The sequence below is a fragment of the Aricia agestis genome, chromosome Z (assembly GCF_905147365.1).
Source record: "Aricia agestis chromosome Z, ilAriAges1.1, whole genome shotgun sequence".
NCBI classification, from domain to species: domain Eukaryota; kingdom Metazoa; phylum Arthropoda; class Insecta; order Lepidoptera; family Lycaenidae; genus Aricia; species Aricia agestis.
Window position 1 is genome coordinate 39,935,562 of NC_056428.1, and position 24,123 is coordinate 39,959,684.

Sequence of the window (24,123 nt, forward strand, 5' to 3'; positions counted from 1 at the left end):
GATTTTCAAATGTGTTAGTCGCGCTAAAACACGAAAACGGCTGAACGGATTGGGCTAATTTTAGTCTTAAAATATTCGTAGAAGTCCAGGAAGGGTATAAAACATTCCTGCAGCTGTACTTCTATAATGAGTCGGGAAGTATATTAAAAGCTGGACTGAAAATTCTGCCGAAAGCTGGTGGCGTCGGGCATCATACTACTTTGCATACTGCAAAATTCGCTACATAGTGGAAATAATCGACATTATATTATGGGAACAACACCCTAGAGTCATTTTACCCACAACACATTAATACACAAGAACAATAATTATAATTGCCTAATGTTGCATCCGGCCCTTTGAAAACCACTGTCTAATGAAGTATAGTCTCAAGTCTGGCTAATATTTTAGTCGGGCGAGAGTTAAACCCAGTGTGAAAATATGTATGAAAAAATTATTCATATTTGACGTGGACGAAGTCGTGGGCAAAAATTAGTGAGAAATATATATCCAACAGATTAATATACCCTTTCTACGCCTGTTTGTTAAGGATAGCTCCATAAAGTAATGTTAATTACTATTGATTTTGTAAACATAAGATGCAAAAATAAATATACTAAAATAATCGTAGCTCAGCTCCGATATTACTTAGAACAATTTTTATGACTAATATCTGTTTCTCTAATGTAGTGCTACAAAATAGTTATGGTTGTATCCCTGGCCGCTGGAAAAAAAATGACGCCACAGGTCCATACAAAGTTACCCAATGCCCTTTGATCCTTATCATTTTCTTAAAAAAATAAAAAATGAAGGAGATGTAGCTAAAAAAAGATTGGTCCTTCAAACCAATATCCGCCATATTGGTTTGAAGGTCCAATCGCACACGTAGGATTTAGTCGAGTTTTTGAATTTAAGCTATTTGTGACCTATTTGTGAGTTGTGTGTGTAAGAACAGCACTCATCCGGTTCGAAGGACCAAAAAGATCTGTAGTGTTTCTACAGATAAGGATGGAATGAAACATCCAAACCCAATGAGTGCTGTTCTTACACTGATTTATTAAGTAAAATGTCACAACGTTCATGAATGTAAACTGCTGACAGAAAACTCTCACTCAGCAGTTAACCTAATACATAATTATTGTACTTTGTACACCGAGGTTGAGTCAAAATATTATATCGAAGTTGTAATCGTGTTAGATTTAAATAGCTAAATCTATTTATAGTTCAGGTTTAAAAACTCGGAAAATGTACATAATCGCGTGGGAGTATTGAATCCGACGCGGAGGTCCGAGAAATTGCATTTGACCTTTAGCTCCATTCATTGAGTAAGAATTTTCGACAAACTTTTACATCCAGATATTACTATTTCTCATAACATCCATACTTAAATAATCTAACTAGCTTTTGCCGACGGCTACTAGGTACGGCCACTACTAATATATTATCCACTTCCCGGCCCATTGTAGAAATAATGTACGGATATTCCATAGAATATTAACTATTTACACAAAAAATATTTAAAAAATCAAAACGGTTCCTTCTTTGAGAAAATCAAGGAAAAAATAATAAAGCAGTTTTTTAAGAAAAAAAATTTTTTTCATTTTCAAAAGCAAGTACAGTTTAAATGCTTATTAAATAAAGTAATTAATACAGTGGTTTTATTATTAAAATAAATAATTTTTCAGTCTGTAATCGGCTTTGAAGCACTGAATGCCGAAAAAAAGTCAAGCTTTCAAAGTCCCATCTTTAGTAATCTAGCCATTATATTACAAAAATACTTAGCACACGTATTAATAGCAATTAGCAAGTATACCGTATAACATAATCAAATATGTACATATTATCAAAATCCGAGCCATCGACTTTTTTTCCTGTCCTCTTGGCGTTGAATGCCCCAAATACTAAAAATAAAAAAATATTTAAGGGGCTCCCATGCAGATTACAGAAAACACATTTTTTGCCTATATTTACTCTATAACGGTATAGATAATGGATTATGGAACCCTTTCTGCGGGAGGCCGATTCGCACTTAAACAATTTTTTCAAGTTCATATACTAAGATTTAAGAAACTTAAAAAAATCTTTAATTTGGTCCTAAACCTTCCTGTAACAATAAAAAGTAATATATTATAATAATATTATATTTTTTGTGCACTGCGTCAAATAAACAAAAGAACTTAACATAATATTATAAGGGAAATAATAAAACGGGCGAATAAAAAATTACTTTGCGACTGATGATGAACATACTGTTTTAATAACATGAGCGGCTTTAATTTGACTAAGCGAAAAATAAACTAAACTAACGACTAATATTGATTTATAATAAAATCCAGAACGAGCTTACAAAAAGTGGATTGCGATTAATCTATTTCAGATATTAAAATTCTATCCGAGCGACTGTATTACTAAGTGTGCGACTGGAAATACATAGCGGGCAACTTCAATATTAATTATAGATTAAATTTTTCTAAGTGAGGTTATTTATTACAAGCTACTAAAGTTCATTTTGAGCAAACTTTTGTGAGCTGCTTTATTAATGATAATTGGTTACTGATATTCTATTTGAGGCTTTATATTTTATATTTTGATACGTGTTTTAATGAAAACTACATATTGTTAAATGCGTGCGAATTCGAATGGGGGCGGGGCGACGAATCGTTGCAGTCAGGTGAGTTGGGCTGCGGACCAATGCGACTTTTTTGGGTTAGGTTAGATAGCCAAGGCGGGAGCGTAGCTCCCGTGGTTATTTTTTTGTAAAACACCCAGAAATAAAAGCCCCGCGTAGCGTGGCTCCGTCGAATCATAATTGAAGCCAGTTGTTTTTTTTTTTGGTATAGTTTGCCATTAAAATTTTACCCGTTTCTTTGACGTTCCGTTAAGGATTATAATTTGTGTAATTTATTAATGATTTTTATATATAAACGGGGTTTACCCCCCTCCCGCTCCCCCCCTACTCCCCTGCCCCCCTAAATCGTTGAGTATGATTCTAAACTTTTACCGTTATATAATTTAAGTTCCTACAAATAGAACAATAAATATTTTGGGATAATCAAATCAAAGTATGAAATCCTTTCTATCTCTGTTACTCGTAGCTACCACTTTTTTTTCACATATAAAATTGTTGTTCCTATTATTCAAATGAACTACTCACAAAAAATTTGCTTGATAGTAATAAAAAAAAACTGTTCTATCCCTGTCCGTAGTAGTCCCTGAATAAAAGTGTTTCATCAAAATAATTTTGAAATGAATATGAAATAACTATTTAATAGTTATTTCATATTAATTTTTTTTGTTTTAATGTGTGCTCATTATACTCTGCTCATTAGTGTATTTTGCAAAGTCGTTTTTGGTATTCGAAACACTTCATTTAAGATAAAATGCGGCTCAGTATAAAAATTAAATTTGCCAAATATTGAAAAAAAAAATGCAGGACGTAACATTGACACTCAAAAATATATTAGGTTGCTCAAAAATTATAAAGCTGCTCATTTTGTATTTTAAGTAACTCAAATAAATAATTTCTAAGTTGCTGTTCTGTTAATTTCTCGTCACTCTCTCTCAGTCGCTCAAATAGTAATTCTATTTGAGCGACTGAGACCCAAATTTAGTAATTTTGACACCTAAAACTGTAATTTACAGTCACTCGATTAAATACTACCCATATTATAATAAGCTAACCGCCGTACTCAGAGACATTTAATTATGATTAACCTTCAATTTAATGAAGAGTTTGACAGATAATATATGGGGCTTATGTCAAAAATTTGAATTAATTACATTTAAGTAATTAATGTTCCACTCTGAGTGCGGCAGTAAGACAGTAAAAGCCCCTTTATTTATCTCAAGTCCTAGTAGTAATGGCAGCGAATTGTTCCAGGTGTCTTTGGTTGACATCAGCCAAGGCCAATTCCAGGCTGGCTGCCAATACATTTGCCACCTGTGAAGGCACAAGTAGCGGATTTTTGAATATTAGTCAAAGAGACGAGAAGGCGCCACGTGCGGGCCTGCGTTCCACCGGGGGCGGGCGCTCTGCGCCGCCCCACAACTACATACGTAAGTAATCAAGTGTCACACAAGAGACCGCCTTTGAACCAGCCACTGCAATTTACTACAACGTTATGCGACAAACGGAACACGTATCATATTTACCATTAAAACTGTATTAATTGCGTCTAGATGGTCATTTGTAAAAGAACTGATACAAGTTACCCGTGAAGCGTTTAGTAAAATTGGAGTGTATGTCCAGAGCGGCCCTTTAAATGTAAAGCAATAAATGGTGACTGGAGATCTTAGTATCGTCACCATTTGTTTCTTAATATCAATGTTTTTATTTATAAAATTGGATGCACTTTTAACACGAGCCTACTCAGTAACATTGTCATGTATAATCTCTTCTCTGTGATCGAGTAAGTGCATCTGATGAACATCTCTGTTGGTAGTTTTAATATTAGTTGTTGTCGTCAATGTTGTGCGTGTCGTCGATGGCGCATGTTTATTGTTATATTCTTATTACGTCGAAACAACTCGTGATAAATGACCCAGTTGAAAACTTTCAAGACCTCGGCGAGAAGTGCTATGATTGATTTTTTCTCTTTCGAAGTCTGAGAATTTATCCTGAAATTAATACTGCCTCCTCAACAATACTTTTCTACAATTTTCCCTTCTTATTTTTAATTTAATTTCTTTTTTCATTTTTTTAAATCCTTTAAGGCTGTGCGTTTGTATTTTAAGTATTTCTAATTTTATTATAATTAATTAATTTTGATTAATTAATTATAATAAAAATTATAATCATTAGAAGTTAAATCTATTGAGATAATGATGGTGATAAGTTTACCAATTTGTACATTTCAAATTTTAATTTAAATTTAAATTCACAATAAGTATATGCAATAGCGATAGTATGAGTTTCATTTACCATAATATTATATTCTTTTTATATGATTGTTGCCTTCGGTCCCGTTTGTTTGTATCTTCCATTATTTTCTTTATTTTGTTAAATAATGCGCTTCGCGAATCTTAATTGAGCTGGAGAGCGATCTCGAATGATCGTTGTACGATGTCTAGTTTTATTTATTCGAAGTTTCGCTAAGTTGGTGGTTATTTTTTGTATTGTCCTGGAGCGCTGCGTTGAAATGATTTATTTAACAGGCAAACTTACAGCGATTTCATTCCGAGTGCACTTCGTTCAATAAATGAAATATAAATATGATTTGGTATTGAACGTTTATTTAGAGGATTTCTATTTCGGAGCTATGCTGATGCCTGATTAGTATTTATAAAATTCATTGGACGCTAAATTTATGGAGACTAGATTTGAATGGAAATATGAAATGCAGTTAACGTTGCTGGCGATAAACTATGAAAATACTGCTGAACTTGATGCCCATGTAAATATTTGCCCGTAGACATTCCATCATCTGCTCGTTGCCTTCACACCTAATGCCATATTGATGATGATGATGGTGTTATGTTGAACATAATTGTATTGTAAATCAGCGATATCCGTCGCTCGAAGCCCTCGGTCAAGCGATAAATATTAAATTGAAAGCGTGCGCGAAAGAAACTAAGTGAATGACCTACTGGTATTTTATAATGCTTGATAATATTATAAGAAATAATTGAGGGACTCACCCTTAATGCTAATAAGTTGTGGATATTACTTATGTACTCATTGTTTTCTGTTGTTATCCCAAATAAATAAATTGCTCTGCTATGTTGTTACGATTATGGCGAATTGTTTTACCATTTGAAAGTACTTGCAAATTATAATATTACAAGTGTAACTTTGAAAATGAAAATTGAAAATTATAACCATTTTTGAGCTGCGCACTCCGACATGAGAATATCGTACTGACAACCGGTCGCGTTCACAACAAAATCAAGTTGACTGTCTCCTACCAAAATTAATTCCGACTGTCTCAAGAATCAAATCTTTAGAAAAATTTGATTTTTTATTTGTACATTTGATTACTTGATCAAAGCGACATTTTCCTTTTTTTTGTTTATACAAAAAGGAAAGCAGTCCTATAGGCATTTTCTCGACTCAAATTTAAAAAGATTTATTTACCCATTAGAAGTGATATAAGCCTTAAATCTCTCATGCTCAGCTTTGATTCACCATAGGAAGATCCAACGTTTTATAATATACTAGCTGTTGCCCGCGACTTCGTCCGCGTGGACTTTAGTTTATAGTTGTTCCCGTACATCGATTGAATCGTTTACGCGCAAATCAGAAAAGTATATTATGTGGGAACCGCACATTTTTCCGGGACAAAAACATTCCTTGTCCCAGATTCAAATTAGTATCTCCAATCTCCATGCCAAATTTCATCAAAATAGATTAAATAGTTTAGTTTAGGCGATAATCATAAAAGTTTATTGTGCGGGAACCGTACATTTTCCGGGACAAAATTAGTATTCCTTGTCCTTTCCCGAGACTCAAAGTATCTCCATACCAAATTCCATCAAAATATTTATAGAGGATTAATGTCAGATATTTAGTAACTGAATTGATGTCGGCTATGAAAAGTTTAAATGTTACCGGGGCACATCCAGCTCGATTGATCGAGTCTAATGTCAAGAGCAATTGGTGCTTTGTGTGTCAATAGCCTGAATATTTTAATTGATCGATATTCCATGCTGCAGCATGTAAGCTTGCAGTTGTGAACTGTGAGCTAATATGTTATATGATTTACTTCTCTTTTTTCTGAATAATTTCGTTGCGGGTCCTAAGACGGTTAATCATGCCCCCTGCGATCATCAAAGGATTTTTCGTGGTTGGTTGCCGCTGTCGATCCTGGTTTACAAAAGTAGCAATATGCCCATTTTAAAAAATGTTGCTGGTACAACCTAAATATTGAAAGGAATCACTTTGAATTAAGCTCTAATTAAACAACAAAAGAGAAAAGGTGCATTTAGCTCAGTAAAATCAGGATGAAATAGAAAAATGTTTGTCGCGGGAGTTTGTATATGGGTGGGGACTGGGGTACTTCTAGGGCGTAATTCTCATCATTAGAATATCATTTCGATAGTAGGTCGTGATAAAGGCAAGTTAGACAGCCTGTGCTTGAGGTGCCATTCGAGGAATGAGAATGGGGGCCCTGAAATCCAGATCGACTAATTCATTGCGGCAATTCATGCAAAAAAATCTCAGAAGTGTAGCTATAGCGGTTCTTGAGATACAGCCTGGAGACATATAGACAAACAGATAGACGGACAGACAACGAAGTCTTAGTAAACCCTATTACTAAGACTTCTGAAATTTTCACAGATTGTGTATATCTGTTGCATAAAATTTTGAAAATAAAATAAAGTATAATATTTAAGGGTGGCTCCCATACAAGAAACGTGATTTTTTGGCCTTTTTTGCTCGTAATCAATACAGTAACAGTTAGGCACTTGAAATTTTCACAAAATCCTTAATTTTATTTGCACTTTAATAATTAATAATAAAATTAAAATAAAGTAAATGTTTAAGGGGTCGTCCTTTAATGATGGTCCCATACAAAAAAACACAATTTTTGTCTACTTTTGCTAAGATAAAAAAAATATATAAACAATGTTTTTTTTTAAATCTCTATTAACAATATTATTAACTATTGTATAGAGAATTTAATAAAACATATACTTAGACATTTTTTTTTTAAATATATTTTTCATGGCTCGAAAGTACCCAAATTTGAGATTTTTCGAACCTTTTAAAATTCATATATTTAAAAATATTAACTTTATCGTGAAAACACTAATAAAACAATATTTGCGTGCACTTTTTCCACTATATTAAGAAATTATTAACAAATTACACGACCGGTTTCGAAATTAATCATCCTAATTTCGAAACCGGTCGTGTAATTTGTTAATAATTTCTTAATATAGTGGAAAAAGTGCACGCAAATATTGTTTTATTAGTGTTCAACATGCATTTTCACCAAGAACCAACGGTACAATCAATTACATTTATCGTGAAAAGTCATAGGACCTTTTTTATTGGTATTTTAATAAAGAAGATAAAAAAAATGTCCGGTTGAAAAATAACAATTCCTTGCAATTGTTTAAACAATGTTTATTTAACCCTCGGTTGGTCACGTGGGGTCCTTAAAAGCCCGGAGTTTGCGAAAACGTAAAAAAACTATATTTAAATTAATCGTAGCGACTCCTCTCTTTAGGTAGCTTCTTAAAAGGAATTGTATTTCAATATAATAGCCACTCGTCTGAGCTCACGTGCATGTGTTGTGTGTTACAGATGCGTTTATTCACGCTGGGGTTTTTAAAGACCAACCGCGTCCCTATATTTGATTTGATATTTCCATACAGTTTTCACACCGAAATGGATTTCTTTTGTGATTTTCATTATATTTTATTAATAAATCAATAAAAATCATCGTGTGTTGGTTCTTATTGCTTTATGTCACTTAGAACTTAGAAGAAGCTTTAGACGCACTTTTCCAAAAATGCATATTTTGCTACCTAGACCGAAATGATAATTATTATTTTTTGGCTATGATAAGAAAGTAATTATTGGTATATTTACGATACGTCTTAAGTGTTAGAACAGGAAAGTATAAAAAATATAGTAGGTTTTGATGCTGAAAATTTGTCAATGTTTAATATTCAATAGTTTATATGTTATTCGGACTTAGCTTTTTAAATTGCAGGCTAAATTATAGGAAATTTAACTGTTATTTTAGTTATCTACATGTTTTACTACTATCTAAAAATAATTTTGATTTTTTTTCAATTTTCCAATCTTACGGTCTCCAGCTGAAATTTTTTGACTTGTATTTTTACATTGTGTGTTTAGGTTAATAATCTTCCAAATATTATTAAAATTTTAATTGAATCTGATTATTATTGAATCAAATAATAAAAATATACATAAAATGGTCAAGAAATATATTAATTTATGCAATTTTTGTGTCATTTAATTTTCGGGCTTTCAAAGACCCCAGGTGACCAACAGCGTTATTTTAAAAGCGCGACCAACCGAGGGTTAATCAATATGGCACCGGGTTGCGCTATGGCAACATGCATTTATATATCATCAGGAGGGCAATTTGAAGAGGATCGCATAAAAAAATTGAGGTGGAATAGTTTTCGGTACTCATGCGCCGACTCGTGCTGCACTAAGAGAGTTTCGGGGGCGATAAATCGAGCTAGCTAGGAATCATTTTTAGAAAATGTCATTTTATTCGTGTTTTATCGAATATTGAGCAAAGCTCGGTCACATAGATAGTGCAGTTAAAATTGGCTTTTTGAATTATGGTAACGCCTGGAACATGGGCAGACGTTTGAATCCAATTATTGTATATTTTATGGACACTCTTAAGGCCCTGTATTCCCAGAAACGGACGATTTTCAAGATTTAAAAGTAGACAGTAGACACAAAAATATAATAATAAAATTCTGAAAAAAATATATCTGTTAAGGATCTAACACAGTGGAATTTATATTCCATTACACAATATCATGAACTTCACTCGATAGAAAAAAATCCCAAACTTACCTCTTCTTTTAACGAATTTTCCATACTATGTCCAACGCCTTTTAACGCCTCCGTGGTCTAGTGGTACAGAGCGCGGCTCTTGACTCGGAGGTCGTGGGTTCGATTCCCGCGTTGGAAACATGTTATTTCCAAGTTTGGTTAGGACAATGCAGGCTGATCACCTGATTGTCTGACAAGTAAGATGATCCATGCGTCGGATGGGCATGTGAAAAGTCGGTCCTGCGCCTGATCTCTCGCCGGTCGTGTCGGTCTTCCGTCCCACTGGGTTATGAGAGTAAAGGGCGTTTCTGGGAATACAGGGTCTTAACACCACCGGAGGTACTAGTGCCATCTTTAAAACCTCTAATATTCTGTGTGTTTGATACCCTCAAAAACGGTCAAGCATCAAGTACATTTGTACAGAAGCAACCAAGGTCAAGCGACCGACACTGCATGTGCTCATGGGTTACACCGAGAATCGTGACTCGACCGTGAGCGAAATAAAATAACGCTGGAACCGTGCGTTTTACCGCAATAACATAATTAGTCTATCCTTTTAGTGGTAGTTCACATCTGCTCCAAAATTCATCGTAATCGGTTTAGCTGTTCACGAGATGCTTTATCTTAAATATAAATAAAGGGAACAAAAAGAGCCTGAATTGCTTCGAGAAAAGGATGGTACGGCCGTACCGCTTTTTTGCTCGACTTGGCGGGGGGGCACTCCCGTGCCCCCAGATTTTTTAACCGACTTCAAAAAAAAGGAAGTTACTGATTGTTCCAGTTCCGCCTTTAATTAATTCTACGGAGGAAACGTTACGACAACGCGACGCACACTCCGTGAACGCCTACGCTGCGCTGGACAAACGCTAGTGTGATGACAGCCAAAATGGTCACATTTAGCAATTCCTCTCAATCAATTCAGCAAATGAATTGTCAAAACTGTCAAACTGACAAATGTCAAATTAGTAAAGTGCGACAAGGCTTTTTATGAACGTGGCCGGGAGCGCTGCTGGTAAAGGAGAACTGTTAGTTCACCCAAAGAATAGTCAAAATGAAGGTGTAGAGTGCGTGAGTTGCAACCTAAGCAATTTCTTCAGAAACGTGTTCAGGATGGCCAGAAGGTAAACACATTAAAAGTTCCCGCTCCTAGGGGTGGAGCCGGAGTGGGGGGAGGAGGTTAAAGTTCCCAGTTTTGAGTTTTTTTGCTTATATTTTTAAAACAGTGCGTCGTAGACAAAAAGTGTATTCTACATATAATAAAAGCTGATAAAATATATAAATTTTTTGTGTTAAAAACTTTTTTGAATTCTTTAATTACTAATAGTGTCCGACCGAAACTGGTTTTTCAGCCGAAACCGAAACCGATACGGAACTTTCGGCCTTACTCTCAGTTTCGGCTGAAACCGAAACCGAAACTTGGTAAAACATTTAAAATTACGATTATTTACTGAAATTTATTGATTTTTGACATAAATTACAACTTTTTAAACTAAAGAAAAAGCTCTGCATTGAATTTTTTACTTTTTGTGACATTTCTTAAAATAAATATTATTATCTACTTAATCTTAGACTCTAATATGTTCCCTAGAATTTTTTTGGACTATATTCCGTTCTTATACGATTCCAAGTAGGTGCGATTTCACCAAATAAATTGAACGCGCTTTGTGCACACTAAACCGGTTATAAACGTACAAACACGTTTGTAACACTCAATTGCATTTCACCAACATAACCTAAACTCGTTCACAGTAAATCCGATTTTTATCTTCTGAACGCCCAATATTCGAGTTTTAACTTCATAAAACAGACTTAAGTCCTGTCATTGTAGTGTCATGACAGATCGAAAAACATAGACGAAAAACTTGTTAAGATGACAAGTTTTCACAGATGCGTTTGGGGAACTTAGTTATCGTTTTTGCTATTTTGTTAATAAAACAATGTGACAAGGCTCCAAGATGATAAAAACATAAAAATCATCGTGTGACGTAACGTAAACGTAGATTTATTAATCGCGATTAAAAGAAGCTTAAGTTTTCACAGATGCGTTTGGGGAACTTAGTTATCGTTTTTTGCTATTTTGTTAATAAAACAATGTGACAAGGCTCCAAGATGATAAAAACATAAAAATCATCTTGTGACGTAACGTAAACGTAGATTTATTAATCGCGATTAAAAGAAGAATGTAAAATCTATTTGAAACGAAACGCGAATTACGTCGCCATATAAACGCGTTCATTGTTCAATGAGAACAAGTTTAATTAGTGGCCCCTTCATGTATTACAACGAAGGATTACTCTAAGAAACAAGAGCAGAAATTATTTCAAGTCATTTTATTTAGGTGCAATTTAACCTAAGAAATAGGACGCGTTTAGTGTAAACTAAAGGAGTGAGCACACTGAGACGGGCCGTGCCGGGGCTCAGCGTGCCGGGGTGCATCGCAAAAATCCGCTTCCATACAATTTGTATGGAAGCGGATGCGTGTATCGCACCCTGTGCCGGGGCATATCGGCGCGGATTTTTGCTCGGCGGATTTCCATTAATGCGACACGGCCCGACAAGATCCGCTACGCCCCGGCAAGACCCGCTGCGCCCCGGCAATAGTGTGCTATAGCAAGCGGCACGCGGATGTGATGCGATGCGGCCCGGCAAGCCTCGGCTCAAAATCTGTCAATGCATTGCGCATCGATCCGCCCCGGCACGTGCCGACAAACTGTGTGCGTACCTTAAATCGGTTCTAAACGTATTTAAACGCGTTTATAGCACCAAATTGTATTTCACCAACAGCGTTTACAGCAAATTCGAGTTTTATCTTCAGAATGTCCAATGTTGTACTTCATAAAAACAGTTGAAGTTCTATTAAGGTGTAGTGTCATGACAAATCGAAAATCATAGACGAAAAAAATGTCAAGATGACATTTTTGATAGATGCGTTTGAGTAATTTATGTATCGTTTCTTCCTTTTTTGTTGATAAAATAGCGTAACTAGTCTCCAAAATTATAAAACCATGTAAAATCATCGCGTGACGTCACATAACCTTTGATTTATTAATCGTGATTAAGATTATGAAATCTATTTGAAACTAAACGAGATTTACGTCCCCGTAGGAACGCGTTTAATGAGAACTAAGTTGTATAAAACAAAGTTGTGTGATTGGAGAAATCCTCTCTTAGAAATTAACGACGTACTACTGAAAACAAAATCAATTGCAGTATATTATTTTTATGGGAAACATGGACACGACCGCGGTCAAAGTTCAAAATGAAATTACTAAGCAAACTTGCCGTAGGCGTCACTAAATCTCGCAAGATATATCCTAATATATCCTACAATCTCACAGTCATACAAAATCTTAAGTAAATAAAACGAAGCGAAGTGCTAATTTTTTATTTAGGACTAATCTCGAAAACATAATCTCAAATCACTATTAAATAGATGTGGCGAACTGAGCCGGGGCCTCGCTGGCAAGCAAGCACGAGTTAACTGCGAAGTTTGAGTTTCGAACGACGCATGAGTTTCGGCGGGGCCGAAAGTTTCGGCTATATTTTGGCCGAAACCGAAACTATGGCCGAAACTAGATTTTTTGGCCGAAACTGGCCGAAACCGAAACCGAAAGTTCGGTCGGTCACTTTATAAAGCGGAAGAGTTTATTAGTTTGATTGTTTGTTTGTTTGAACAAATCTTTCGATTCGTGCGATTTGGAAAAAAAATTTCAGTGTTAGAAGCCCATTTATGGAGGAAGGCTATAGGCTATATTTTATCACGCTAATACCGTTAATAGGAGCGAAGAAATAGAGGAAAGTGTGGAAAAAGGGGGGCAAATTATTTTAAAGGGTTTATTTCAATGCGCTAATCTCAGGAACTACTGGTCCGATTTGAAAAATTATTTCAGTGTTAGATAGCCCATTTATCGAGGAAGGCTATAGGCTATATCTTATCACGCTAATACTAATAGGAGCGAAGAAATAGAGGAAAGTGTGGAAAAAGGGGGGCAAATTATTTTAAAGGGCTTATTTCAATGCGCTAATCTCAGGAGCTACTGGTCCGATTTGAAAAATTATTTCAGTGTTAGATAATAAGAATATTTTCTTTCTATCAGCTCAGGTTTTTAAGATATTTCATTCCAAAGTTTCAAAAATCTCGAAATTTAGTCTACTTCGGAGTGACTTTCCGACAATTTGAAATAGTTTATTTCCATGAGTTTTGATAAAATATGTATAGTAAATATACACATCTATTAGATCTCAATTTAAATTGCATATTATATTTTTTTTCTGAAAATATGAGAGTTGAAAACTAAACTTTCTTTTTTTCATAAAAATATTGTTAGTCCACGTAGTATGAGCTAGGTAAAGCATTTTTAAAACCGTCATGACATTGGGGCAATTAGTCATAACTCATTGAAACAAGTTATATTCTCAATAAGAAGTGTCTCCCTCTGGCATACATTTATCAAATCTGAGCTGATAGAAAGAAAACTTCTTGAAACATAATGTATCGTGCACACAAAACTCTTATTATGTAGAAAGTGCTATTAGTTTGCAGATAGCATTTTTTTTGCGATTTTGTTGACCTGTGTAATTGTACATGATTATTTTTAGTAAATACGTATCTCTATGATAGTTACGCCTTGAATCAGCACTTAAAATTGTGTCAAACTGTTTTCGTTTTTCAAATACCGAATTTAAGTAGATTTCTGTATTATTAATATTTACGAATTGCGGACGCTCCACACGACGTTACTGTAAAAAAGCGGTAAGTTCTAGAATAAAATCGGCCAAGTGCGAGACGGACTCGCGCGCGAAGGGTTCTATACCGTTAAAGAGCGTAAAAGTTGTGTTTTTACTTTTTTTGTATGGGAGCCCCCCCTAATTATTTATTTTAAGTATTTTAATTTTATTATTGAATATTAAAGTACGAATGTAATTAAGGATTTGGTGAATATTTAAGTGCCTACCTGTTGCCATTACGGATTATGAGCAGAAAAAGCAAAAAGAAATCACGTTTTTAAATATTAACTTTATTTTGTTTTTAGTATTTTTTGTTATAGCGGCAACAGATATACACAATCTGTGAAAATTTCAGAAGTCTAGCTATAGCGGTTCTTGAGATAGACCCTGGAGACAGACAGATAGACGGACAGACATCGAAGTCTTAGTAATAAGGTCCCGTCTGTACCCTTTGGGTACGGAACCCTAAAAACGAACATAACACCTCCTCCATTTTGAAAGTCGGTTAAAATTGTAGCCTTTGTGTTATTCTGATGATGATTTAGCTACCTAGAATTTCGACCATTGGGTGATCTCTAGTATACTATAAAACAACAATATCTTTAATTTTTAAATTGCCTGACAAACTCCAGTCTCGATCTAAAACACTATAAAAAGTACCAATAATAGGGTCATAATGGGACGATGCATGGTATAATAGTTTATCGTAGTGATGATGATGATGAATGTAATTCGCATAGTAGCATAATAGCTTTCCGTTCTTAAAACAATGCCGAATCTCCCAAACTTGTATCTATAATGAGTCAGGAGTTGTCTCAGCACCTTCTGAACTATGGTTTAACTCAGTGCAAAATCTTACTCGTTGGTAGCACAATATGCTTAGAATACTTCTCACGAAACCGAATTCCACATGTTTACATATAAATTTTGAGGTGTTCCCTCGATTATTTATAGATCCCTTCATCAGGTCACCACTTTTGTGAACATGGTACCAAATTGGGAATCATCCCAATGTGTGTGTAGGGTATCAACCCTATACACACCAAAAGATGAAAATCGGTTCACAAACGGCGCAGTAATCGTTGAACACAAAAAAAAATTGAAAAAATCGGCCAAGTGGGAGTTGGACTCGCGCACGAAGGGTACCGTACCATTAGGCTGCGTTTCCACCAGAGATGTGCGAGGATGCTTAGCATCGCATCTGGTGGAAACGGCTTAGTGGAGCTAGATTTTTGCGCATACAAAACAAGCGAGGAATGTGTGCGAGAAATGTGTTGCAAGGGATGTGTGCGATGGATGTGTTGCGAAAAATGTGTGTTGAGATGGATGTGTTGCTACTTGACCAGCGCATTTTTGCAGCTCCGCTACACATCTTCGTAGGCACATCTTTTCATTCATCGCACAGCTTTGGTGGAAACACCTACAGTCTACACTCTACACATTTTCACAACACAGCTAGACATCCTCGCACGACACATTTCCATCGCACATCTCTGGTGGAAACGCAGCCTTATAAAAATAGACGAAAATTGTGTTTTTTGTATGGGAGCTCCCCATAATTTTTCTTTTTATTTTAATTTTATTATTAACTAGATGACGCCCGCAACTCCGTTGCGCCGAAACTCGTTTATCGTGCGGGAACCGTACATTTTTCTAGGACGAAAAGTATTCTATGTCCTTTCCCGGGACTCATAGTATCTCCATGCCATATTTCAGTCAAATCGATTCAGCGATTTGGGCGTGAAGAGGTAACAGACAAACAGACAGACAGACAGACGGACAGACAGGCAGACACACTTTCGCATTTATAATATTAGTATGGAAGTATGGATTATTAATGTGTAAATACAACTGAGTATTTTATGAATATTTCAAGTGCCTACCTGTTTTCATTATTGATTACGAGCAAAAAAGGCCAAAAAAATTACGTTTGTTGTACAAAAATAAAATAAAATAAATATTTAAGGGGGGCTCCCATGAGCCTGTCAACAATCTGTGAAAATTTCAGAAGTCTTAGCGTTTTTTGAGATACAGCCTGGATACAGACAGATAGATGGACTGTCATCGAAGTCTCAGTAATAGAGCCCCGTTTTTACCCTTTGCGTACGAACCCTAAAAACGAACATAACACCTCCTCCATTTTGAAAGTCGGTTAAAATTGTAGCCTATGTGTTATTCTAATGATGATTTACCTAATAAGCTATATTATTGAAACTTAAAGTTTCATGAAAATCCATTCGGTAGTTTTTAGGATTCCGTAGTCAACAAGGAACCCTTATAGTTTCAGTATGTCCGTCTGTCTGTCTGTCAGTCTGTCCGTCCGTCTGTCTGTCCTCGGTTTTGCTCAGAGACTATAGGACCTGCAAAACTGTAATTTGGCATGAATACACATATTGATGATGCCGACTAAATGGTACATAAAATCTTAAATATAAATATTTTTTTTTATGATACCTGCCCTAGATATTAGACGGGGATGAATTTTTTTTTCGCGCCCACCCCATCGTGTGAGGTTTCGTTGGATAGGCTTTTTAAAAATATTATTGGTATTAATAGATCGTTTTCTGATTTATGGATCCATTTGTGAAATATTAAGTTTTGAAGTGGAAAAAATCGTTAGAGTCCAGTGTGCCTTCTTTTCTACCAGCTAAACGGTTATTTCTGGAAATGTCAAAAAATTCAACACTTAGCCGGTTTTTCATGAAAGATTAACAAACATCCATACATACAAACTTTCGCGATTATATAATAACTAGCTATTTGACCGAGCTTTGCTCGGTATTCCATGAAAATGACATTTTCTAAAAATGATTCCTAGCTAGATCGATTTATCGCCCCCGAAACCCCCTATATACTAAATTTCATGAAAATCGTTGGAGCCGATTCCGAGATTCCAATTATATATGGATGCTGTTAAGAATTGGTGTGTCATCCCACATCGGACTAGTTTTGAGTAATCGGCGTTTTAATTTTTTTTTGGATAATCTTTATTCTCTGCTTATTTTAAGAAAAAAAAATGATATTGTGCGGTATCATTTTTTTGTTGAAATGCGTAGATTATGAGTATGAAAAAAGAAATTTATTTTACATTCGGTTTTAAGAGAAAAAGTATAAAAATGGTTAATGCTATATTGCTATAGGGCTTTTTACATATAACATTAATGTCCTATTGTATAAAATTACCTCGTCACGCCCACACCGCTGAACCGATTTTTCCGAAATTTGCTATGGAGATACTTTGAGTTCCTGAAAAGGACATAGGATCCTTTTTATTCCGAAAAAATGTACGGTTCCCAGGCATTCAATAAAAATGATTTCTGCTTATACCGCTTTATGGATTTCAATTATATTTGGTATGTAGGTACGTTATGTGTCGGGAAAGGACATAGGATACTTTACATACGGGAAAAAGGTACGGTACCCGTATGATAACCAAAAATGATTTGAGCCTAAACCACTAAACCGATTTTGATGAAAATTGGTGTGCACATACTTTGACTTTCGTGAAAGGACATAAGATAACTATTGTCTTGAAAAATGTACGGCTACCGCGTTATAAAGTTTCCTATTTTGCCCCTAAACTGCTGAACAGATTTTGATGAAACTTGGTATGGAGATACTTTGAGTCGCGGAAAAGGCCATAGGATACTTTTTATCTCGAAAAAATGTACGGTTCCCAGGCGTTAAATAAAATGATTTCTGCTTATACCGCTACAATGGATTTTGATGATATTTGGTATGCAGATACGTTATGTCTCAGGAAAGGACAGAGAGTTCCCGCTTCTTCTTCCCTTCCCGCACAGTACTCTTGTGTATTGCGCACACACTTGGGCACTATAAAAATGACTCCTACATAACTGGCCTGTTTTCATTAAAACCAGAGTGCTCTTGTGTATCGCGCACACACTTGGGCACTATAAAATTACTCCTTAACTGGCCAGTTTTCATTGAAACCAGAGTCCTCTTGTGTATTGCACACACACTTGGGCACTATGATATTACTCCTGCGTAACTGGCCTGGTTTTATTGAAACCGGCCACCGCCACCGAAACCGGTGTGGGAGTTTTTTTTATTTATTATAATTACCAGCATTGGATATTGGGCATAATTATTGAAATACTCGTTAGTCTAATTAAATTATTAATCTAATTGCAAACTAAAATTAGAATACATTTTATACATATTATTAATTAACCAACTTACAGGTAATTTCAGATGCACAATAATTACTTCATCAATCTAATTAATTTGTAATCTGATTAAAATTACTAATTACTTTTTGCCCAACTCTGCACGTGTAAAACTAATTATTTCTACATTAACTTTTAATCAAAAGCGGTTCAGCAGCTTAAACGCAAATTAATAAAGTTTATTGCGTGAAAACCGAATATTTTCCATGATAAAAAATATTATCTTACTAGATGACGCCCGTCCGGATGAAAAGTATCCTATTGTCCTTTCCCGGGACTCAAAATATCTCCATGCCAAGTTTCATCAAAATCTGTTCAGCAGTTTATACGTGGGAGAGCCATGCTTCGGCACAAATAGGCCGGCTCGACCGGATAAATACCACGTTCTCACAGAAAACCGGCGTGAAACAGCGCTTGCGCTGTGTTTCGCCGAGTGAGTGAGTTTACCGGAGGCCCAATCCCCTACCCTATTCCCTTTCCTACCCTCCCCTATTCCCTTCCCTTCCCTACCCTCCCCCATTACCCTATTCCCTCTTAAAAGGCCGGCAACGCACATGCAGCTCTTCTGATGCTGCGAGTGTCCATGGACGACGGAAGTTGCTTTCCATCAGGTGACCCGTTTGCTCGTTTGCCCCCTTATTTCATTTAAAAAAAAATGCCAAATTTCAGCCAAATCGGTTCAGCGGTTTGAGCGTGAAGAGGTAACAGACAGACAGACAGATAGACACACTTTCGCATTTATAATATTAGCATTTATGGAAGTATGGATATCCTTCTCCAAAACCTTACGTAATATCTACATGTACTCAATATCGATATCATAAGCCAAATTCATTTTTGTTGACCGCGCGAACAGTACCTTGTCCTACAAATAAAACAATCCATATTTTAGGACCATCAAATCAAAGTATGAAATCCTTTCTGTCTCTGTTACCACTTTCGAGATTTTTCGAAAATAAAAATGTTATTTGTTTTATCAAAATGTAGCTACTCACAAAAAATTTGCTTGTTAGTAATCACAAAAAAATTTCTTCTAGGGCCTTTCACTATTATTTTAAGATTTTAATTATATTATTATACATATACAAATACAAAGTCAACTTTGAGATTCGAACCTGCCTCCTCTCCAAGATCTTTGAACTACTGAGCTACAAGGAGACAAACATCATGGTCTTAAGTAAATTTACTGATTTGGAAAATATTATAAACTAGACGTTCCGCGTGGCTTCGCCCGCGTAAATTATATATTTCACAGAAAAATTAGCCCACAAAAAAGCCTATGATCCTTCACGTGGTCTTCTTCTTATCTGATCCAAATAACAGAAAAAATGCTCTAGTAGTTCGTGAGATAAGCCATTTTAAATAATTTCGCCCGTGTTTACACATTTTCCTCTATTTATTCGCTCCTATTAGTCTTAGTGTGATAAAATATATAGCCTTCCTAAATAACTGAGCTATATACAACTTTTTAAATCTGACCAGTAGTTCCTGAGATTAGCGCGTTCAAATAAGCCCTTTCAAATAATTTCCCCCGTTTTTTCCACATTTTCCTATATTTCTTCGCTCCTGGTACTGAATACTGGTAAAATACTGGTCTCGCACGCTTTCAATTTAAATTTAAATGGTGAATTTCCAAGTCTGTAATCGTCTGCCCATAGACAGTAGACCACTACAACGTAAGAGAGGTATTTAATATATTGTAAAGTATTTCAGCACTAACCTCTGAAGCCTAACTTTATTAGCTTAATATGCTGTTCCACTGCTGGGCATAGGCATCCCCCGAGGGCCAAGGTCTATTAGGTACTAGTTTAGTTTCAGCTTGTAAGTTTTTTTCCGTATCTTAAAAAGAAATGTCTATGAAATAAAACTATTACCATTTAGCACAAATATTGCTGACTTGTGTTTATTTTCTCTGAGTTATTAGTGATGAAATTATGTAATTGTGTATGTTGTGTCATGTGTGTTACTAATATATTTTGCAGGCTTAACGTTATTTCAGGTGCGCTGCGATAATAATAATTACAAAATTATTTTTTATAATTTCTGTATCACTGCGATTTACCTGTGTCCATTTACATTTACTTTTACTGTCTCTTTCCAAATTATTTTATCCTTGCGGCAGTCCTGTTTATTTTATAAGGTTTTCTGTACAAACTTTATTTTATTAAACTTTTTTTTCTTTTCTCTTTTAGAGTTTTTCTTAGAAATCAGGCTGTTTCGTTAATCGGTATGAAACTTTTGGTTTAGATACCCACCTCATGGTTTATTGACAACGAGCGATAATAAGCATGATGTAGACTGGAAACCGTTGATCATCGATCCCGACCCATTCGCATCAGACGATAACTTAGATGTCTTAGCCAAGGATCCTCAATACCTGGAAATCAAGTGAGTATACTTGGCATTACTTTCACATTCACAAAAAATGTGTTCGATTGTATAATAGCTAGTTACATTATAATCACTTATTTTGTTTCAAAATTCTGTTTCGAAGCAGAAATGCAGCAATATCTAAAAGTCTCATAGTATTTTTTTACATAATTTTTATAGTCGACGCAGCTCCTGTACTTCTCACTGACTGTCCTATATCTGTATATATTAGACATTAGTATGTTTTAGACAGAATGAGAGATTTCAATTTAAAAATAAATGCAATATAATCTTTTTTATAAAATTTCTTCGGGAAGAATAAAAACAAAAGTTTTAAAGTGTTCTATCTCCCCAGGTCTGAGGAACCGGACACAATGAGTACGGGTGAAGATGAACCATCGTCTGGTTTAAATGGAAGATTGAGACCACGGAAGTCTAATGCCAGCCCAAAAACAACGCCAACTATACAAAAGCCGGAAACGAAACAGCTTAACGAAAAGCCTAAACGAACCAGTACCCCGTCCAAGGTTTCACCCGCTAAGCCAGATGATGTTTCAAACAAAACTGCGGTATCGCCCGTTTCACAAGTCCTCTGCTCCTTCTGCGACAAGACTTTCGGGGGCCGACAGGCAGTCGCGAAACATGTCAAACGCGTTCACTCTTCAACATCGAAACATGACTTCTCCATTCAATGTCTCTATTGCAACCACTCTGAAACCGAACCAAATGATATCATTCGGCACATGATAGACAGCCATCCAAATCAGTACTTCGCATGTCTCAATTGCCAATCTCGATTCTCGTCTACGAGTGAATTGGCAGAACACAAGCTAAATGTGTGCGAGAAACAGAAGCCGCACTATCGAAATAAACTTCGCCAAAAATCGCCAAAAAAGACTAAATCGCACAAGATCGACGGTAGGCACGATTTTCGACAAGACAGCAAGCAGCTCTCGGAGAACCATGGGTTCAATGGCATCGTGATCTCCTGTGAATTGAAGCCATCCCATGTGCACGAGGCCGATATTGAAGACAATATACCAACCAATCTGATCCTTCCGCCCAGCAAGAGTTTGGCTAACGCACCAGTGATTGAGAAAAATGCAGTCATCGTGCTGGATCCACTGCAGATTTCCACTGCAAATCTGCAATGGAACAAAAGAATTCCCACGAATTTTAACTTTCACAACACCGATGCCGATCAAATATTATCGCGATTGGGGGTGGTCCACCGCGGTCCACGAACCGGCGAACCGAACAGACGAGACTGGCTCAAGATTATCGACGAAACGAACCAAAAATTTGAGAGGTGCTTCGATACCAGTTTCTACTCCAAAGTCGCGAGCAATGTCCAGGAGAATCTAGCCAAATTTCTCGACGGGTCCTGTAATTTTAACCCTGATCCCGACAATACTATCAAAACTAGGAAGTTAAAAAATAGTGTCGCGATCAACACCGCCGAAGGTTTCCCGATCTTGCTGGCGTTCGAGCAGTACTCGCGAAATGTGTTCGACGGCTACATGCCCCGATCTATCGCACCGAAGCACAAATGGAAGTGGGACAATCTGGAGCACGACAAGACTCTCAGCCCGGAACAAATAAAACGCGACTCGCACGCCAATAATTGTATAATTACGCTGGTGTCGAGTTTGGATATCTGGACTCAACTGTGTATGCGGCAAAAATTCGAGGACAAATTTAAGACTGCTCCGATCGAGAAGAAAGCTGAGAAGCAGAATATCATCGGTAAAGAGCTCAAAGAAATACTCGAAAAGAGGGAACTACCGACGCCGTCGTCCCAGGTGGTGAAGTACGTGAATCCGTCGGTGACTCAACGCGATGACTTAGAGTTCCCGGCAACGCTGGGCCTAGCCCCGGCGACGCCGAACCATGACATAAAACCGGCCGTATTGAGCGGAGAATGGGTGCGGCCAAGATGCTACATATGCTGTGCCTGCGGATTCCAGGCGAGGGACTCCAGAGCGCTCACGTCGCATATCACGACCCAACATCCCAATGCACAAATACAACATTACGAGATCGTGGGGGAGCGCCTGCTCAATTCTGATATTTCGAAGCACCTGTACGTGCCGCCGAGCCAGGTGAACGGTAACAGGACGCGTCCTTTGCGAGGCTTCAGGGAGTGCACCAAGTGTAAGAAGTCCATCAGTCTGGAGGATTTGCACCAGCACATGTTGGACTGCGCGGGCGATACGCCGACGGTGCGCAGGAAGTGTCGCGCCAGGCCGTTCGGCGTTCGCAAGCGACGGACGCGCTTACCCGACAACACTATCCGCAAGAAAATACGTAAAGACATCAGGACGAGAGACCGACATCGAAAGACCCTCATGAGACCCCGACAAAAAAATCGTTCTGATGTTGGTGATGGTATGTATTGTACTTATTATTACTTAGGTTTTATTATTATTACATATATAAAACATAATTAAAATGCGAGACTAGATAATAAATAAAATAATGACTTTATTTACTGTCTATCTTTTAAAAATAACAATTTTTATTATCCGTTTACATATATGTTTATGTTAAAGCTTTTGTATGTGTGTACCGCTTATAGAATCTTAGATGTTTATATATAAAATGTTGTGTATTTGTGCTTATATTGCATGCTAAATGTTGATGGTATATCTTTACAAATTCTCCTTGAGAGGAAATGAGAAGAAAAGTATAAATACATATTCTGTCTAGTTGTAGACAAGTATAATTACTTAAGTTTACATTAAAATGAACTTACCAACAATGTTATTGTAATATAAAATTATTTAAAATTAATATTAATATAAACAAATAAATGTATTTATTTAATACTAACTTAAATAATTTAATGTACTTAATAATATCATTTAAATTAATAACGTAATAGTAACTATTGAAAATAGGGAATATGCATAGATAAGAAAATAAGAACAAAATTCCGACAGAATCACCAATATTTGTTAAATAATAATGAGCAAGATATACTCCAGTCAAGTAAAACCAAAATGTGTTTATAAGATCCAATAGAATCGCTGCGCTGAGCGATGTTACGGCAAGCTCACGTCAATGAAGCGATTCTATTGGTTCTCAAAAACACATTCTCAATGCCTCTGGTGGAAACGTAGCCTCAGGTTGAATAAATTCCCACTAAGCTGAAAGTCGGTAATATTGTTTTGAATACATATGATAAAAAATAAAATTATAAATTCCCCATAATTTTTAAATTCAAGGTCACAAAGGTCCAAAAAATAAGTTTTTACGATTTTCGGTAAAACGGTAAGTTTTTTCATAAAAATATTTCAGTAGAAAATTTTAGGTCATAAAATTATCTACAACAATGGTATCGATACTTTTTTATACGAGCCACCGCTT

The 24,123-nt window shown here is 36.1% G+C and overlaps 1 protein-coding gene across 1 annotated transcript in view; it reads left to right on the forward strand.

Moving 5' to 3' along the window:
• The first annotated feature begins 3,957 nt into the window (after nt 1–3,957).
• LOC121738415 overlaps nt 3,958–24,123 on the forward strand; it is a 36,473-nt gene continuing 16,307 nt past the window's right edge. Inside the window, exons 1-3 of the mRNA XM_042130446.1 lie at nt 3,958–4,035; nt 20,632–20,772; nt 21,110–23,142. Coding sequence (XP_041986380.1) covers nt 21,129–23,142 — 2,014 coding nt within the window. The 5' untranslated portion in view covers nt 3,958–4,035; nt 20,632–20,772; nt 21,110–21,128. The remainder of the gene's footprint in view (nt 4,036–20,631; nt 20,773–21,109; nt 23,143–24,123) is intronic.